Genomic DNA, 17,085 nt, shown 5'->3' on the forward strand with positions numbered 1-17,085 from the left:
AGCTGGCATCTAACAACTCACTCACATCCACTACAACCACCTAAGTGATGTTTGAACCATTCCCAACTAAAGAGTTTTGAGGTAGAACATGGCTTTCAAGGATTGATTGCAGAGCAAGGTTGTGGTCTCACTACAAATCAAGTGTATCTCTCTTCTTAAGACCTTAGCACAAATAAGCGTGAAACAACAATCTAGTCTAACAAGCATTTTTATTCTATTCAAAAAATGGAAGCATCCAACATCGTAATGAAGTCCAACTTTCATCACATTAACTAGCAGCCAAACTGCTGGCAAGACAAAACAGGTGAACACATGAAACCCAACCTCCTCAAACCTACAATAAGCACAAAAACTACAAAAAACAACTGTAGACAGTTCAGATTTTCAGTATTAAGTTGTTCAACCTGGGCTTACAAAACCTAGACAACTTCTAGACTGGACGATCACCAAAGAACTAGCCAGTATCATGGGAAATAATCAGGCCAATTTTGGTAGTAAGCATCTCTCACTCTCTTTGGCATAGCTTCGTTCCACTACAATCAAAAGCCACCACCACAATACATCAAAACCATGTCAGAAAGTACTTATTCCAGTCAGCATCACAATGATCAGTAAAAAGTACATCCAGTAATGCAAAACAAGAAGAAATCCACCAAGAAAAAGAAACAAATCTATCATTCTACAAGTTGTCGCCAAAACATGATACTAAGAGCAAGGCAGATAAAATCCAATCACCTTTTCACTGCAATTCATATCACATCAGTTAAAGTACATGAAAATCAAGTGCCAAAATGCTTAATGAAGTGGCATACACATCATTAGAGAACTCTGACACACATGAGATTTGACATCTAGAAGGGCGAGAGAACAGCCTGAACAACACAATACCCCCTTTCCATATAAAAACCCGACCAAAAGGAAGGCCACCAAAGGACAATAGAAATAGAGAGGCCTCAAATGTATCACTCCTAAAGACTCTTATCGGGGATGGGTGAGTCAAGCCTCGAATCCAACTATGAGACAATAGTAAGGAACTATCGAAGGCATCATAAGCTGCATAGAAACAACAGGGACCAAGGGCCACGTAGCAAGGGATGATGGCTTGATGACAAAGAAAAGGGATAGGTGCATAAAGGAAAGCCCAAAGTAGAGTGGAAACATTGAAAAACTCCTCACAATCCTAGGAAGCCTCCTCTAAAACACAAAGGGCCAGGGCCAATAAATCCACATCCGCATCACCGATTTCGTCCCCCTCTAAAAGGGATAGGAGATACGTGGGAACAACCAGAGGAGATGGTGGAGGATGGAATGGAGCCTGTGGGATAAATGGTGCACAATCGAGAATGGGTGCGGCAATAGAAAGCTACCGTGGAGGGCCTTGCACAAAGGAAGGGAAATGTAGCATAGATAGCCCCCTCTCCTACCAACCAGCCACAAAAGTAGCTCTTGTAGAAGAATCCTCCAACAAAGACAGTCAGCTCAATGAAGACAACACGAGTCCCAAGGCTAGGAAGGCCACAAACTGAGAGAGAGAAAACCAAGTCTGAAACATATAGAGCCTCAAAAATAGAGCTCGAGGGACAATCGGACAGGTATATCCTTCAGCACTTCTCCTCGGGGTGCGAGGTCTTTCCACAATGAGAACACATGGGATATCCTCTATACTTCCCCACAAAATCTATATCGGAGTCAAAAGATGACTCCAACTACTTCCTCTTCCCTTTATTCTACTTCGCTTCTCCTATACCTAAAGATAAAAGCTGCATAAGCATGGCCATGTGCATGAGCTCCGCAAGAATCTGTCTCACTATGACGCACATCCTACTTGAGCACCAATGGTACTAGCTCCTCCCAAGTGAGTCTCTTGACTACGAGAAGTAATAAAACTGGTCTAGAACATGTCATCGATATGGAAGATGTGAGATAAGTGTCACAGCTAGGTCCTCTGAAGAAATGTTTGTACCAAGGGATGCAAGCTCATCCCAAAGCTCCTCTATCTTGTGGATGTGATCCCTCATCATTGGGGGATCTGCAACCGAAAGCCGTGTAGCTTCAACTCAAGAGATAAGTGATACCCAAATATCTAGAGCCGGAAGAGAGATGCCAATCTTCTCTAAATCTCTGAGGCGGTATGGATATGTCTAACATGCACGAGCACAAAATCTGTATAACTCAAAAGAAGAAAACAGTAACCTCTAACATTCAACCGATCCTATAAAGCTACCAAATCCGTAGTCTTACCATCATGAGGATCCACGGTAGGTCGAGATATAGGGATAGTAACAAAATCCCAAAGGTCACCATCATCAAGAAAACACTCCATGCAACACGACCATAGAGGGTAGTTCATCCCATCCAACTTGTCGGATACGAAGAAAGAGGGTAGGAGTGGCACCTACTCAAGAGATGCCATCAATGCCAATCAAAGACTAGAAACCTTGAAACAATATAGTGGAAAAGAGAGAGAGGATGGTGGTCGGTCTAAAGTGTCGTGAACCACACGATACTCCATAGCATATACATCAGCCATAGATGTCCTTCAATAAAGTACCTGCAAGAAAATAAAGATGTTGCTACCACTCAAATGAAAGCGACAAATAATAGGTATCCTCGGGATACTTGTGGTCCATTGGGCCACGGTACAAAAGAAGGCTAATTAAGGCAAGGTAGACGAGGAGTATTTAATGTCGAAGGCAACACACAATGCCAAGCAGAAAGAGGGAACAGTAAATGTGGAGTAAAACATGTCTTCAACCTGTAATCACAGCCAATCTAGGGGCTGGTAATGTATGAGTACCCAAAAATGGTGTTCCTGCAATAAACACAAATTTGCCCTGCTACTGGCTTGAAAAAGAGGCTGCTCAGCACTGAAAAGAAGTCACCTTGTCAAAAAAGACCAGCCAGGATGTAACGCAGTAGAGTAACAATTATGTCCACCTGCCTAGCAGAGAATACATGCCACCCAACCTGCAAATGTGCTGCCCAGCTGAAGGAGGGTGCCCTGCTGTGAAAACACAGGCAATGTTGCACCTAGTTCTGCAACAACTGTGCTAGGGGTTGCCTATAGAAAACACAGGCCTATATGGTGCCACCCAGCCAATAGAGTGGCCAGCCAGCCTGTTTGACACCGCCCGAGTGCAGTAATGGTGTTGTTCAGCCTGGTAGAGGCCGCCCAATTGCAAACCACAAATCTGCCCTAGTAAATGCAGCCTAAAAGGGTTGGAAATAGGCCATGCTGCCCTGTTTGACTACAAACACAAGACCTCCAGCACATGTAAAAGACGTTCATCAAGTTTCGTCGTCAACAGCACACTCCTCTTTAAGATCTCTGGATCCCACACCTGGCTCGGATACCATGTGAGAGTGCGCAACAAAAAGAGAAAAGTGAACACAAAGGGGAGATAGGGAGAACGCAAGAGAGAGAAGGAACAATGTGACTGCAATGGCTGAAGGTACAAGGCAGCTATATATAGGCAAAAAGTGGCAAAACCCTAAAAATTGCCAAAAGTACCTAAAAAGAAATGCACAAATGTGCCCTCCATCTAAAGTGTCTAAAACACATAAAATGATCAACAAATACAATGTCAAAGCTCCTAATGTCCTCATCTAACTTAGACTGAGTGTAGCGTGTCCACTAACATCCTCTAGGACACGTCTTAGCAGTCCATCGGAAAGGTTGTCTAGAAGACTCCACCCGGCACTCCCATGGAATGTTGCGGGTTTTGTAATCTAGGACTTTCCGCGTCTGCCCCGTAACGGAAGTGTCCTGGGCGCTTTCCACTTAGGATCGAACGGAATTGTTTGGTTGTTTGCTAACAGCGACTAGCGTCAGACCTGATCGAACTTCTTTACGCAGAACGCCCGGTCTGAAGCGAATTCATACTGCACTTGGTTCAAGGAGAATGGGAAACGAGAGGGATGCAAAACTCGACCTCTCTGCCAAAAGGCATAGTCCCATTCCGTTTCCCTAAAACAGCCTGAATCGGGTAATTTGTATTCCTAAGTCATCGTTCTCCTTTCTTGCTTTGGTGATGACGATCATCCTCTGTCCGTTGAAGTCCTTGAGAAAAGTTCCCGGCTAACCGGGACCACCCATCCGTAGGACAGACCTATGGTCTATCCTCCGCACTTTCCTCAGTTTGTTTTAGTTATGTAATTACCTACCACATTAGTTTGACATATACAAACAGCTTCTTTGATTAACCCTGTTAAGCACTGGTTCCTTCACGTAATCTTATCACAGGACATAAGAAAACAATGTCAACCAACTCCTTTATTATCATTATATCCTTTTATCTTTGAAATACAAGGAGTTCCCGCCCGTAGACGTATTCATAATCCGCCCGAAGGCTATCCAGTAATCCTTCCTGTGATTACTATCCCAAGTTTCCACCCGTAGACTAGTATGCGGGCCTCGAGATCCAATCCCGAGTCACGTTAGTCTCTTGTGCAGGGCCCGGAAGGCGAGGGATTTACAGCCAGAGCCCCCCTTGGCACCCAAGCGTCCTCCTGCTCCAAGCAGAACTCAACGGAGAGACCTCTCACGGCGGGTTCGGTCCACGTTCCCGGCGCGGTTCACAACCCCCTTGGTTAGGGTCAGGCAGGCAGTCGGGGGTAACTGAAGCTGCCTCTCAGGCACCAACCTGAAACTTTAGATATATTTTCATCCTTTAGTTCATTGAGCAAACAATGCAAACAGTCCTTTCTAACTTTTATAAACACAATCAAATTCCAATGGCCGTTTGGCTGGCAAACTGTCAAGGAGTAACTCCTTTTCCTCCGAATGCAACCCGCATTCGATCCAGAATCAATTGCAACTTGGCAAGATTCCTATCATTCTTAGGGTCAGGGTCATACCCTTCCAATACATTAGGTTTGTTGTGGCAGGATCCAGCGACCATGTCGCCTTAGTTTATTGTCGGTCATTTGCTTCAAAGCAACGCCTAATCTTCCTTCCCCTTGGCAATTACTTTTCCAAGGAAAGTGAGTTACAGGATGATTACTCATCCTCTTGTAAGTTAAATTCTTTCAATAACTTGCTGATCTCATTTCGAGAGATGACAAGACTCTTTGCGGACAAATCCCAAATCTATACAATCTTGCGGCTTGTGCGCAAGTATTGCATCTATTTTATGGAATCCTCCTATCCCTTCCTTAGTGTTCCGACTGCGGGTTTTTAACCCTATCCGAGTAACAGGATTTTTGAGGTATCCTTCAAGTCATTACAATTAGGTTTGGGTCATGATACTAGAATATGCAACTCCGTCGGAGTTCCATCATAATCCTTAGGTTCACAGTTTTTGTCCTAGCGATATCGAGTTATCCTTGTACTAAATCCTAGTTATCTCTTAGGATTCCTATGTTATACGATTCCTTGTGATTCATATTACTTAGCCAATTCATTTATGCCTGTTTGTGACAAGGATGATCCTTCTAGGGTGATAAACCAAATCTACGGAATCGAATTCGCGTAAACAAGCGATTGATTGCCGTTTTCTTGGTGAGGTAAATTACTTACTAATATGTACGCTAACTTTCCTAATTAATCCAGCCTACTACTTTGTAGTCTATGCTCTTGAACTTATGCATTGGCGAGTCATACAATCTTTCCTTGGTGCATGCTAATTTGGTTACTAACTTTCCCTAGGGCCTACTAGGTCTTGCATCAACAATCGTACCTACTACCTTGTAGTTTATCCTTTGGCATCCCATGCATTTACACCTAGTTACGACTCTTTAATGATTGATCCTTTTCTTATGAAGACTACGCAATTTCATAACATTCTCCTAGTCACTAAGTCGTGATGATACTCAAGCGAAAACTAGTGTTGCTCTATTCCATCGTATAACTATGTTGCAAGTCATACGTTCACTTTAGGTCCCTATTAGTTCTTTCCGAACGAAACCTTATGGTGCTAGACTTTCCTTATGAAATCATTATGAGAGGTATGTTACCTAATGTGCATATACGCTTAATTCACCATATCTAGGGTGGCAACTAATGCACATATAAACTCCGTTTCCTTGCTTAGGATTAGATTCTTTACCTTAATAAGGTACCATCTACATGCATCTAATTCTCTAATCGTTCAATCTTTCATAATGTTCAAAAGATGCATTTCTTTCAATTTCCATAAGCTTTTAATTTAAACGTAACATGAAATTTCCTTCCTAAGCGCGCCTAATCATTTCCTTATGCGGAATTTAACACGGAAGAACCTGGACTTGTGGTGTCGGGGTGATGTCCACTTGCACATTTGGAGTCGAACCTCCCGCGGTTGCCTCCTGGGATCTTTTAGGAGCCATCGTAGTCGTAAATTCGACTTACGAGTTGCCTTTGTGTTCGTATGCGGATGGTTTCCTCTTCGGAATAGACCTTGCAACAAAGCTTCGGAATTCCCACGAGCTCGATTCGGCGCGGTATTTGGACGGCTTGCGGAACAATGTCTTTGTCCAAGTCTCGTCGAAGGCTTTTGCGAGGTCTTTGTGGCCTCACCGTCTCCTTCCTTGGAAATCCCGATCTTTAAGGGATCTTCGGGGAATATGCGGTGGGAAAGGCCTTTTGGCCAAATGGTGGGAATTTGCCCTTAAAATGGGTGTCAAAAAAAAGTGGAAAATAGGGCCGTGGGAAGGGGGTCTAGGGAGGCCCCCTATGGAAGCTTCTAAGAAGCTTCCAAAGGAGCTTCTTTTTCTTCAACTCCACGTGGGAAAAGGAGGTGTCGTGGACGACGTGTCGGCGGCTCGAATCTGGACGGTGGACAGGCGGCAGAATGGTCGGCGGGGCTGGCGACAGCTGCGTTCGATGGCGGCAGCAGCACGGCGGACCGTGGCAGCAGCGGCCAGGCCGGACTGGGCGGCAGCAATCGGCTGGCGATCTGGCGGCTTCCCACGACGGCCTCTCCTCCTCCTCTCAGAGTCTTTGCCCCTCCTCTCCCTCCTTAAGCACACGACTTCCTCCTCTTCTCTCCCCACAGAGTCCTCTCTAGTCTTCTCCCTTAAGCCACCCCCCCCATCAAGGGGGTGTTTTTATAGCCAGTGGGGGTGGGGAAGGGGTCTCCCCCACGTGGGGGATCTTCCCATGCAAACTCCTCTTTCCCATCCCCCCTCACACACTCCCTTTCCTCCAGCCATGCATCGGCTGGGGGAAAAGGGATAAATACATAAAAAAATTTGCCTTTAATTAATTGAATTTGCCCCTCCCAAGAGGGTGTTCCCGTGCGGTTAGCGGTTTTTAACACCCGGTTCGATTTACCATTCGCAGAAGCCCTATTTCTCTTGTGCGGCTCACACATTACGCGGCCTAATAATTCAAATGCGAGAGATACCCTTTGCACAGGGTTTGCACGGCGTGCGGGAAGTAATATTTACGGTACGGTACATGGAAATATTACACTGAGGCTCACAAGCAAGAGATGACCACACAAGACACACAACTGCTAATAGAGCTTCGTCCAAGGAAGTAGGTTCATCATCATCCAATACTGAGCTCATAAATGCATGTTCATCCTCAGCCAAATGTGTCCTCCCTACATCATGTGCTACATGTCTAGCAGCCCTATTACAATATAGAGTATGACAGATCATGGAACAAATGGAATCAAGATCAAGGCTTGCCACAAAAATCTTGGAACTCTGGTCGAGAAAGAGCCTTCGTGAAAAGATCTACCAAGTTGTCTTCAATGGGTATGTAAGACAACTCTATTTCTCCAACTGACAACCACTCACAAACATAATAATAATGAACTCCTATATGCTTTGTGCGGGAACGGAACACTAGGTTCCGTGCAATGGACAAACCACTCTAACTGTCAGTGTAGATAAGTGTCGGAGTTGTCTCATGCACATGAAGCAAGTAGCTTGCAGAGCCAAACACACTCTTTGTGGCTGTGAACACTAATTTGTACTCAGCTTCACAACTGGAAGTAGCAACTGTAGTTTGTTTCTTGTTGAACCAAGAAACAAGAGATGTACCCAAGAAGAAGCAGTTGCCACTATGAGAGACACAAGAATCTCAACATCCAACCCAATCATTGTAAGAATATCCATGCAAAGAGAGTGAAGAAGCAGCCTTGTAGAAAAGGCCAAAATCCTAAGTGCCTTTAAGATACCAAAAGACACGCTTCACTGCTTGCCAATGAAGTATTGAAGGACTATGCATATATCTACTCAACTAGGAGACAGAAAACTGAAGATCGAACCTCATGTGACATAGATAAATCAAGCATCCAACAACCTACTGATTTAAAGTAGTATCAAAGGATCCACTACCATCATCAAAAGTGAATCTAAAACCAAGCTCCAAGGGAGTAGACACAGGCTTACAAACCTCATATTGAAAACGCTGAAGAAGCTATCCGGCGTGGAGTAATTGTGCAATTAATTTAATGGAAAATGAATGAGAATGAAAGAATTAATCGATGCACAACAATACTCAATCACTAATGAGAAGTAATGAATTAATGAGAGAGAGAGAGAGAGTACAACGCTCTTGGCGATCACACTAAGTAACGCAACACTTGTGCAAAATGAGGCACGAAGTGTCTTTAAATAATAAGATATGATATGAAGCCCTAACGACTTAACCGTCATAAAGCCCTGAAATAAACCCTAACCCTAGTGTCACTTAATGCTAGAACACTAGGGACAACATCTATTTAATGACAACATAAATATCTAAGGAGTCCAAATCATGGATCAAAGGGCATTAACATGTAACCCACGCTATGGCCTATGTTGGGATAAAGGCTCAGTTTAACCTCCGTGTATAGTACACACACATTATTTAGCTATACATGTGAATGCACCCTTACATGCCCTAACTATAAATACATTTTATTCTTTGTGTACCAACACATTGGTTGGTACACTCATATTGCTTCGTACTTTCACTCTGCTCACACTCTCACAAGCTGCCACTCTCACACTCTCCTAAAACTTCTATCACTCTCAACTAAGCTCCAACAACTGGTATCAGAGCTTTAAGTTTCGCACGCTTCCCGAGATCTGACGAGATCAGCTAATAGTGCTGACGAACAACAATAGACAATTCGAGCCCTTGGCAACCAATGTGTCTGGCAGCTAATGCGACAGGTCCAACGGCAAGCACGCACAGTGGTCGTGTGATGGGCGACAAGATAGTCAGGTGACAAGGCAGACGTAGGCAAGCGTGTCGGGTGGGACGGAACAACACGGGCTGAAGCGCGCGACTGGACAAAAGCGACCCACCGTGACACGTGACTGATGCCACAAGCCGGCGGGTCAACAGAAACCCCCCCCCCCCCCCCCGGCGGGCTGCTCGCTCGCTCGCTCGTCAATCTTCTGGTCAAAAATTTCTTCTTTAATTTTTCTCATTACTTTCCTTGATGGGAGTTCACGTGTGAAAGCACAATTATCAATTCTATGCAACTTTTAGCCCGAAATTTGGAGCTTTTCCCAAATTTGACTCCTTATGCCTGTCAATGATTTTCAAATCAAAAATTGCACACATTGTGTGTAGTGATCTCAATTAATTTGGGGATTTTGCCAAATTAGTCAAAATTTTACTCTTTTGAGTAAAATTTCTTGACATTGGATCCCAAAAATTTGGGGCTTTTCATGTATTGGCAAGATTTTGCTCACCTGGATCAGATTCCTGACATTGATGCAGTTTTGGACTTGAAATTTTGGGGATTTGCACAGAATTTGGTAAATTTCTGCATTTTTGCCCATTTTGCTGGTTCAGCTTGTGCTTTTGCAGTTTAGTGCATTTACTCTTATGTTCGTGATAAAATGGCTGCAACTTCTTCCAGTTCAAACATCAAGAGTTTGATGGAAATCAAACGGTTTGATAGTCATGGCTTTGACCTTTGGAAAGACCGTATACAATGCATTTTGTTCCTAAAGGATTGTGAGGATGCTTTGCAGAAAGATAAACCCGCACTAATGTCTGATGCAGATTGGGCCAGAGTAAACAAAAAGGCTGTGCCATACATTAAGATGGGTGTCACTGATCACATCTTAACTAACATTAAGGGTTTAGATACAGGTTATGCAATATGGGAGAAGCTGAAAACTACTTATGAGATCACCACACCCGTTAATCACGTGCATTTGATGCGCAAGTTGGTGAATATGCGACTGGATGAATCAAAGCCTGGAGGTGAGTACTTGAGTGCATTTACAAGGATTCTAAATTAGCTCAAAGACGCAAATTTGAACTTTGATGATAAGTTGAGGGTGATCTATTTGATCATGACACTGCCTGCTGACTCTTGGGAGACCTTGGTGGTTTTACACAACAATAACCCCAATCTCTCATATGATGGGGTGAGGGGTTCTATCTTGAATGAATAAATTAGACATATGTCTAGTGGCGAAGGCAATAACTCAGAGATAGGGCTGAAAAGAAAAATGCAAATGTAGGACAAAGAAACAAGAGCAAGAGCAAAGGAAAGGAAAAGAGTGACATTACTTGCTATCACTGTGATCGAAAGGACTACAAGGAACCTGATTGTAGGTATTACAAGAAGGAACAAAAGAAAAAAATGAATGCAAGAGATAAAAAGAAGAAGAAATATAAGACAGATGCATCTGAAGCAATCAAAGGCAAAGAAAACGCAAATGTGGCCTCTAGTGTGGTCATAGAGGAGCTTTCAAATACAAAGGCTGATGTATTATGTACAGTTGATTATGATGCCCTTATATATCACATGCAGGATATGCAGATTACCAAGGCTAATGTGATTGATGCACTTTTGTCAGTTGACGATGGTGTCACTCAGACTTCGATTGTAGACTGTGGTGCCTCTTTCCATGTAACTCCTTGCTTGGAGTGTTTTGCTATGTTCAATGCAAGCAGCTATGGAACGATGTATCTTGAAAATAATCATGCTTGCAGCATTGATCGGATTAGCACTGTACACTTGTCTTTAGACAATGGTCAAGAGCTTGTGTTGAAAGATGTCAAATATGTGCTTGGCATTATGAAGAGTTTACTATCCATTGGTCAACTTGACTTGCATGGTTACACTACACTGTTTGGTGATACTTTGTGGAAAGTGAAAAGGGATTCCATGCAAATTGCAAAAGGAACCAAGAAGGGCACGTGCACTTTGTATTGTTTGCATTGTAAAGCCTTGAATGGCAAGTTTCTTGCAATTGCTGAAATTTGCAGCCACTTGGAGTTATGGCATAAGAGATTAGGTCATATGAGCCAAAAAGACTTGATGTCCTTACCTCTCTGAAAGAGGGTTGGTGGAAAAAGCTCTAAACTTGACTTTTGTAATGAGTGTTATTTTGGAAAGCAAATAAGAAATTCCTTTTACTATGGTGTCTCTCGTAAGTCCAATGTCTTGGACTTGGTGCATTCTAATGTATATAGTATACCCGTGAAATCATCAGGTGGTGCTGCATATTTTGTCTCCTTTATTGATGACCGTTCCAAGAATATTTGGGTATACCTGTAGAAAAATAAAAGTAAAGCGTTTGCTGTTTTTAAAACTTTTCATGCATTTGTGACCACTCAAATAGGTAGAAAGCTGAAATGCTTGAGAACTGATAATAGAGTTGAGTTCACATCGACTAAATTCAAGTCCTTTTGTGACTTGCATGGTATTAAGAGGGAGCTTATAGCCCTTCTTCAAATGGGGTGGCTTAAAAGATATAATAGGACTTTATGTGAAAGAGTGTGGTGCATGCTGTCCACTGTTAATCTCCCTCATCAATTTTGGGAAGAGGCACTCAAAACCACAGTTCACATTTGCAACCGCTCTCCAAACAAGTCCTTAAATAATGGCATCCTTGAGGAGTTTTAGTCTAGCGAATCGGCCTCATATGACCATTCACACATATTTGGTTGTGATGCTTTTGTGCATGTTAGAGATGAGCTGAGGAACAAACTTGACCCAAAATCCACCAAAGGCATTTTCATGGGCTATGGTGATGAGGGTGAATTTGGCTACAGAGTGTGGTTACCTCAGTCCAAGGAAATTATTCGCAGCCATAATATTGTATTCAATGAGGCAAAATTATTGAAAGGTACTTTAGCCTCTAATGAAGATATGAAAAAGGCCAAATTTCAGAGTTTGCAGCCACCTATTACTTCAGAAAATGAGCCTCATGGTGCTGTACCATAGGCTGAAACTAATGATCAACTGGTTATTTTTGAGCTAGATGATAATGGACAGCAAATAGGAGCACAAGGAGATCATGGACAACAAAATAGATCTACTGATTATGAAATTGCAAATGCTGGTAATGAAAATGAAGGTGCTGTACAGCATGAAAAGCATACTAAAAATGGCTTACAGCAACCAATAAATGCTGAAAATAGTATACCTCCATATGTAAACCCAATTCCTGAAAATATTGATCATTGGTACGCCAGTCTACACACGTAAGAAGGTAACCACATAGGTTTGACCCCTCCTTGCATTGTGTGATGCTTACATATGAGGGTAAGCCTCTTACATACAAAGAGGCCAAGTCATGTGAATTCAGTAGTAAGTGGAAGCTAGCTATGCAAGAAGAGATTAAACCTCTATATGCAAATGATACTTGGGATATTGTGTCATTGCCCAAGGGAAGGAAGCCACTTCTAAACAAATGGGTGTACAAAGTAAAGACAGTTGATGGAAAACCCAAGTACAAGGCAAGACTGGTTGCCAAAAGGTATGCACAGAAAGAAGGGATTGACTTTCAAGAGGTCTTCTCACCTGTTGTGAAGATGACCACTCTACGTGTGCTTTTTGCTCTCACTGCTATATTGGACTTAGAGCTATATCAAATGGATGTAAAAACAGCTTTCTTGCATGAAGTCTACATGAAACAACCCGAGGGCTTTGTAGTTCCTACAAAAGAGCAGATGGTGTGTAAACTAAAACGCAACCCGTATGGACTGAAGCAAGCACCACCACAGTGGTACAAAAAGTTTGACACTTTTATGCTATCTCATGAGTTTACATGCAACCATGCAGATCATTGCTTGTACATGAAAAAAGATACAGATGGTAGCCCCATCATACTTGTTTTGTATGTGGATGATATGTTGCTAGCTGGAAAAAGAAAGACTAGCTTGGATGCTCTCAAAAATCAGCTGAAATCAGCCTTCTCCATGAAAGATCTGGGGAATGCAGAGCATATTTTGGGCACGAGGATTCGTAAAGATAAAATGCAGAAATTATTGTTATTATCTCAAGAAAAGTACATTGGAAACGTACTAGACAGATTTAACATGGCTGAAGCTAAGCTTTTTGGCGTACCCTTACCTCCTCACCTTAAGCTTAGCAAAGAGAACAGCCCAAAAGATGACGTGGAAGCAAATGCTAAGAAGGGAGTCCCTTATGCATTAGCTTGTGGCTCTCTTTTGTATGCTATGGTTGCTACTCGTCCAAACATTGCTCATGCAGTGGGAATTGTTAGCAGGCTTATATCAAATCCTGGCAAAACACATTGGGAGGCTGTCAAGTGTATTCTTAGATACCTCAAGGGTACAAAAAGAAAGTGTATTTGCTATGGGCAAGGTGCACTTAGTTTGCATGATTATTGTGATGCAGACATAGCAAGTGACTTGGACACTCGTAGATCCACGAGCTAGTATGTCTTTATAGTTGCTGATGGGGCTTTTTCTTGGTGTTCCAAGGTACAAAACATTGTTTCACTGAGTACCACTGAAGCTGAATACATATCAGCTATTCAAGCTTCTAAGGAAGCTATATGGTTGAGCAAACTTGCAAAGAATCTCGGCATGTCTATGGATACTACAGTTTTGGGATGTAATAGCCAGAGTGTTGTGTATCTGGCTAAGAATGCCGTGTATCACTCATGCACAAAGCATATAGATGTGCAATATCACTTCATTAGACAGATTTTGGAAGATGGTCAAATCACATTGACCAAGATCAAAACACAAGACAACCCTGCAAATGTTCTCACTAAAAGTCTAAGCAAAGCTCAGCATGAGCATTGCATCCGACTAGTGGGAGTTGGTTAGTGGTTCACTTCAGACCTTTAAGTGGGAGGTTATTGGGATAAAGGCTCGGATTAACCTCCGTGTTTAGTACACGCACATTATTTAGCTGTACATATGAATGCATCCTTATGCGCCCTGACTATAAATACATTTTATTCTTTGTGTACCAACACATTGGTTGGTACACTCATATCGCTTCATACTTGCACTCTGCTCTCACTCTCACGAGCTGCCACTCTCACACTCTCCTTGAACTTCTATCACTCTCAGCTGAGCTCCAACAGCCTACAATAACAACCATCTCAGGACTGTTTTGGCTGCATTTACAGCAGCCCTTTCATGATATACTACTATCCCCATTGCATATGTGGCAAACCATCATTAATATCCTACTGTTCAAGAGCATATGGTGTAGCAACAGCTTGCTGTAATAAGTTTAGCCTGCCATTTACAGCAGGTGAAACCAGCCTTCCTTTTGTGGATGGGTGGTAAATCCCTGATTACAGCTTAATTACAATAGCAAACAATTAATGCAAATCTGAAAATACAAATTTACCTACTACTGATCTTGGACAATGCACACCCAATTGGCCCCAAAAGTGGCACTCCTTTCAATATTTCTTTAGCTTTATTGAAGAAAAAGTTGATTTACAATGGGACTCTCCCAATCCCTTCCGGTATTTCAACTCCCCTTGCATATCACTTCGCAAAGAGCTCACTCTATTCTCCAAAACTAGATAACTTCTTCCCATGGAGTGAAGGTTGAAGTGATTGGAGTGAGTGGTGGACCCATATTCAGCAAACGAAGAATTCAATGCGATGGGTTTGTGTTGCAACTCTATGTTAGCTAGCAAAAGAGAGAGCTAGCACTGTTCAAGTGTCCCCACTGCCATGTTCACATGGAGCATTGGAACACATCAAGCAATAGCACACACCTACTCCTACTCATGTTTTCAATACCTTCAATCCTTCTTCACAAGGTGCCTTGGTCCGCCTCGAGCATTTTAGTTTGCCTTCTATATCTATCCCTAGCCATTAAATGGATCATCAAAGTTCACACCTCTCTCAGCAAGAGAAGGAACAAGCAACGATCACAAAGAAATTAACCACTCCAAAATTCAATAGCAAGCGAGAGGAAAAACTTGTCTACACTTGGGTGAAGGAGGTGGACAATGCCCTTGCCTGAGTTTGCCAAATGGATGCATTAAAGATTCTTCTCCTTCAAAAGGGTCTAAGGATGGAGCAGGTTGCAGCTCTATTATGGAAGCAATACCTCAAATCACATGCAGTGAGCACTTGGGCCCAAATACATCTGGTTTTTTTTAAACACTTTACTTTAACGATCTACACGTTAAAGCAATCAAAAGAGTAGGAGTTTTTTTCCTCCTTTACTTGTGTCAACAAACCCCTATTGATGTATCCCTTTTCCCTTACAAAGGAAGAGATCCTTCCCAACTTTGTGGACAACTCATATAGAGACAAAGTATTCAACAAGACCAAGAATATCACTTAGGGTACTTTTTCATCGTACCAATGCACCCAGTCCAAATCAATGAAAGCATACAACTGAAGATTAGACTCAGCGCAAAATTGTTCAAACTTCATGGCAAATGGTGCACTCTACATATTGAACTGCATGTCTTATTTCGACAATCGGATGTGGCTTTTGCCCTCTTCAAGAGTGAATTGTCTAGCAGCCTCCAAATTGCATGAAGAAGGGGTATCAGAATGAAAGTAGAGCAAATTTTAAAACAGCATTGTCTGTGTGCATCAGAGTTGCACATTTGGGTCAGCATTGAAACCATGATGAAACAAACAAAGAGCAATATTGAGGGCAAGTGAATAAGGTTGCAGGACTGCATTAAGTTATCCTTGCGTTTAAACAAGATAGCATGATCAGAAGCTTGAATGCAGAGATGAAATTTCAAATAGTCTCGGTTAAACTTGTAATACCAAATGTACAGCAAGTTTCAAGTGGCTTCTTACATACACCATGACCCACTGCTACTAGGTTACCACATAAGATGCTTACCTTTTAATTGCCTCTGAATCGGCACATAGCCATAAAATGAATAAAGACAGGCGTCAGAGAAACATCCATCCAGCTTGGCGAATGCATTCAATTTTGACCTGACTTAATTAGGCAGGACTATAACATGAACAAAAGAAAGGCGTCCAAAACACATCCATCCGCAGATTAAACATCCGCATGAAGATATTTGCAAACGAGAGAGAAAAGTACCAGGGGCTCGTAGGGCTTTTTCGCCTTTAGAGCCTTCTTGAACCGGTGGTTCTCACAGATCATAGCTAGGTCATGCCAACTGGAGAAACAAACAAGGTTTAGAAACGCAATACAAGAGCATCGGTGCTGCGGCTCAATTTCGCAAAAGCGGCATAACCTTACTTGAAATGGTTGCAGGCTTGCTCCCAGTAGTAGGGGTTTGCCATGGAGTAGATAGAGAAGGCGACAGAGCCCCAGAAGATGTTGGAGAAGCCCTCTTTGTCGGCGTGGGGGACGCCAGGGTCCCCCCCGTAAGCAGGCCCGAACATTTTCTCCATGGCAGGCAGGTTACGGAAACCAAATCCTTTCTTCTCCTTCCGCACGAAACTCGCGCTGCTAGTCAGTACCTCCCCATCCAAAGAATTAGCGTTGCATCTTACTAATAACACAGGCTGTAGCTATAAGAGAGGTTTTACAAGGCTACTATTTTATCATCCAAAGGACTAGTATCGCATCAAAGGAACTAGGTTCTGCTACCTTGTAGCCATACACTTCACAACCCATAAACTATGCTAGCATTCCGAGCATGCTGTGGGGATATTTAATTTCCTCTCTTTCTCTCTCTCTTCCCCCAAATTCCCTATGTCTAATTTTCTCTCTTTTTCTTTACCTTCTATTTTAGTTTACTTTTTCAACTCTCCTGGTTCTCTCTCTCTCTCTCTCTCTCTTTCTCTGTGCGCTAGATTAAATATTTTAAAAGTTTTTTTAATTTAAAATTTTTCGAACATAGTTTTTCACACACTTTGAGAGGGAGATAAAAGAAGAGAGAGAAAGAGAGAGAATAAGAAGAAGAAGAAGAATGAATGAATAAAAAGAAGAAGACTTAAAGAGGAGGGTGGGAAAGAGGAAAGAGGAA

At 42.5% G+C, this 17,085-nt stretch overlaps 1 protein-coding gene across 1 annotated transcript; it reads right to left on the minus strand.

Moving 5' to 3' along the window:
* Window positions 1-247: 247 nt before the first annotated feature.
* LOC148014297 (actin T1-like protein) lies at window positions 248-16,682 on the minus strand. The gene is made up of 3 exons (XM_087666885.1): window positions 16,353-16,682; window positions 16,191-16,269; window positions 248-533 (listed from the first exon to the last, which is right to left on the minus strand). Exons 1-3 carry the CDS (start codon window positions 16,505-16,507, stop codon window positions 465-467), a joined length of 303 nt encoding a protein of 100 aa, XP_087523011.1. The 5' UTR covers window positions 16,508-16,682; the 3' UTR covers window positions 248-464.
* Between the last annotated feature and the right edge of the window lie 403 nt (window positions 16,683-17,085).

Source organism: Lygodium microphyllum, chromosome 25, assembly GCF_053477565.2.
Source record: "Lygodium microphyllum isolate KBCC chromosome 25, Lygodium_microphyllum_v1.1.10, whole genome shotgun sequence".
In the NCBI taxonomy this organism is placed as follows: domain Eukaryota; kingdom Viridiplantae; phylum Streptophyta; class Polypodiopsida; order Schizaeales; family Lygodiaceae; genus Lygodium; species Lygodium microphyllum.

Excerpts from the sequence above, each read along its gene's own strand:
- LOC148014297 (XM_087666885.1), bottom strand. The coding sequence starts at position 16,507 with ATGGAGAAAATGTTCGGGCCTGCTTACGGGGGGGACCCTGGCGTCCCC. Across the intron at positions 16,270-16,352 it reads CAAGCCTGCAACCATTTCAA|TTGGCATGACCTAGCTATGA; the intron begins GTAAGGTTATGC and ends TTGTTTCTCCAG. Across the intron at positions 534-16,190 it reads AAAAGCCCTACGAGCCCCTG|TGGAACGAAGCTATGCCAAA; the intron begins GTACTTTTCTCT and ends TTTTGATTGTAG.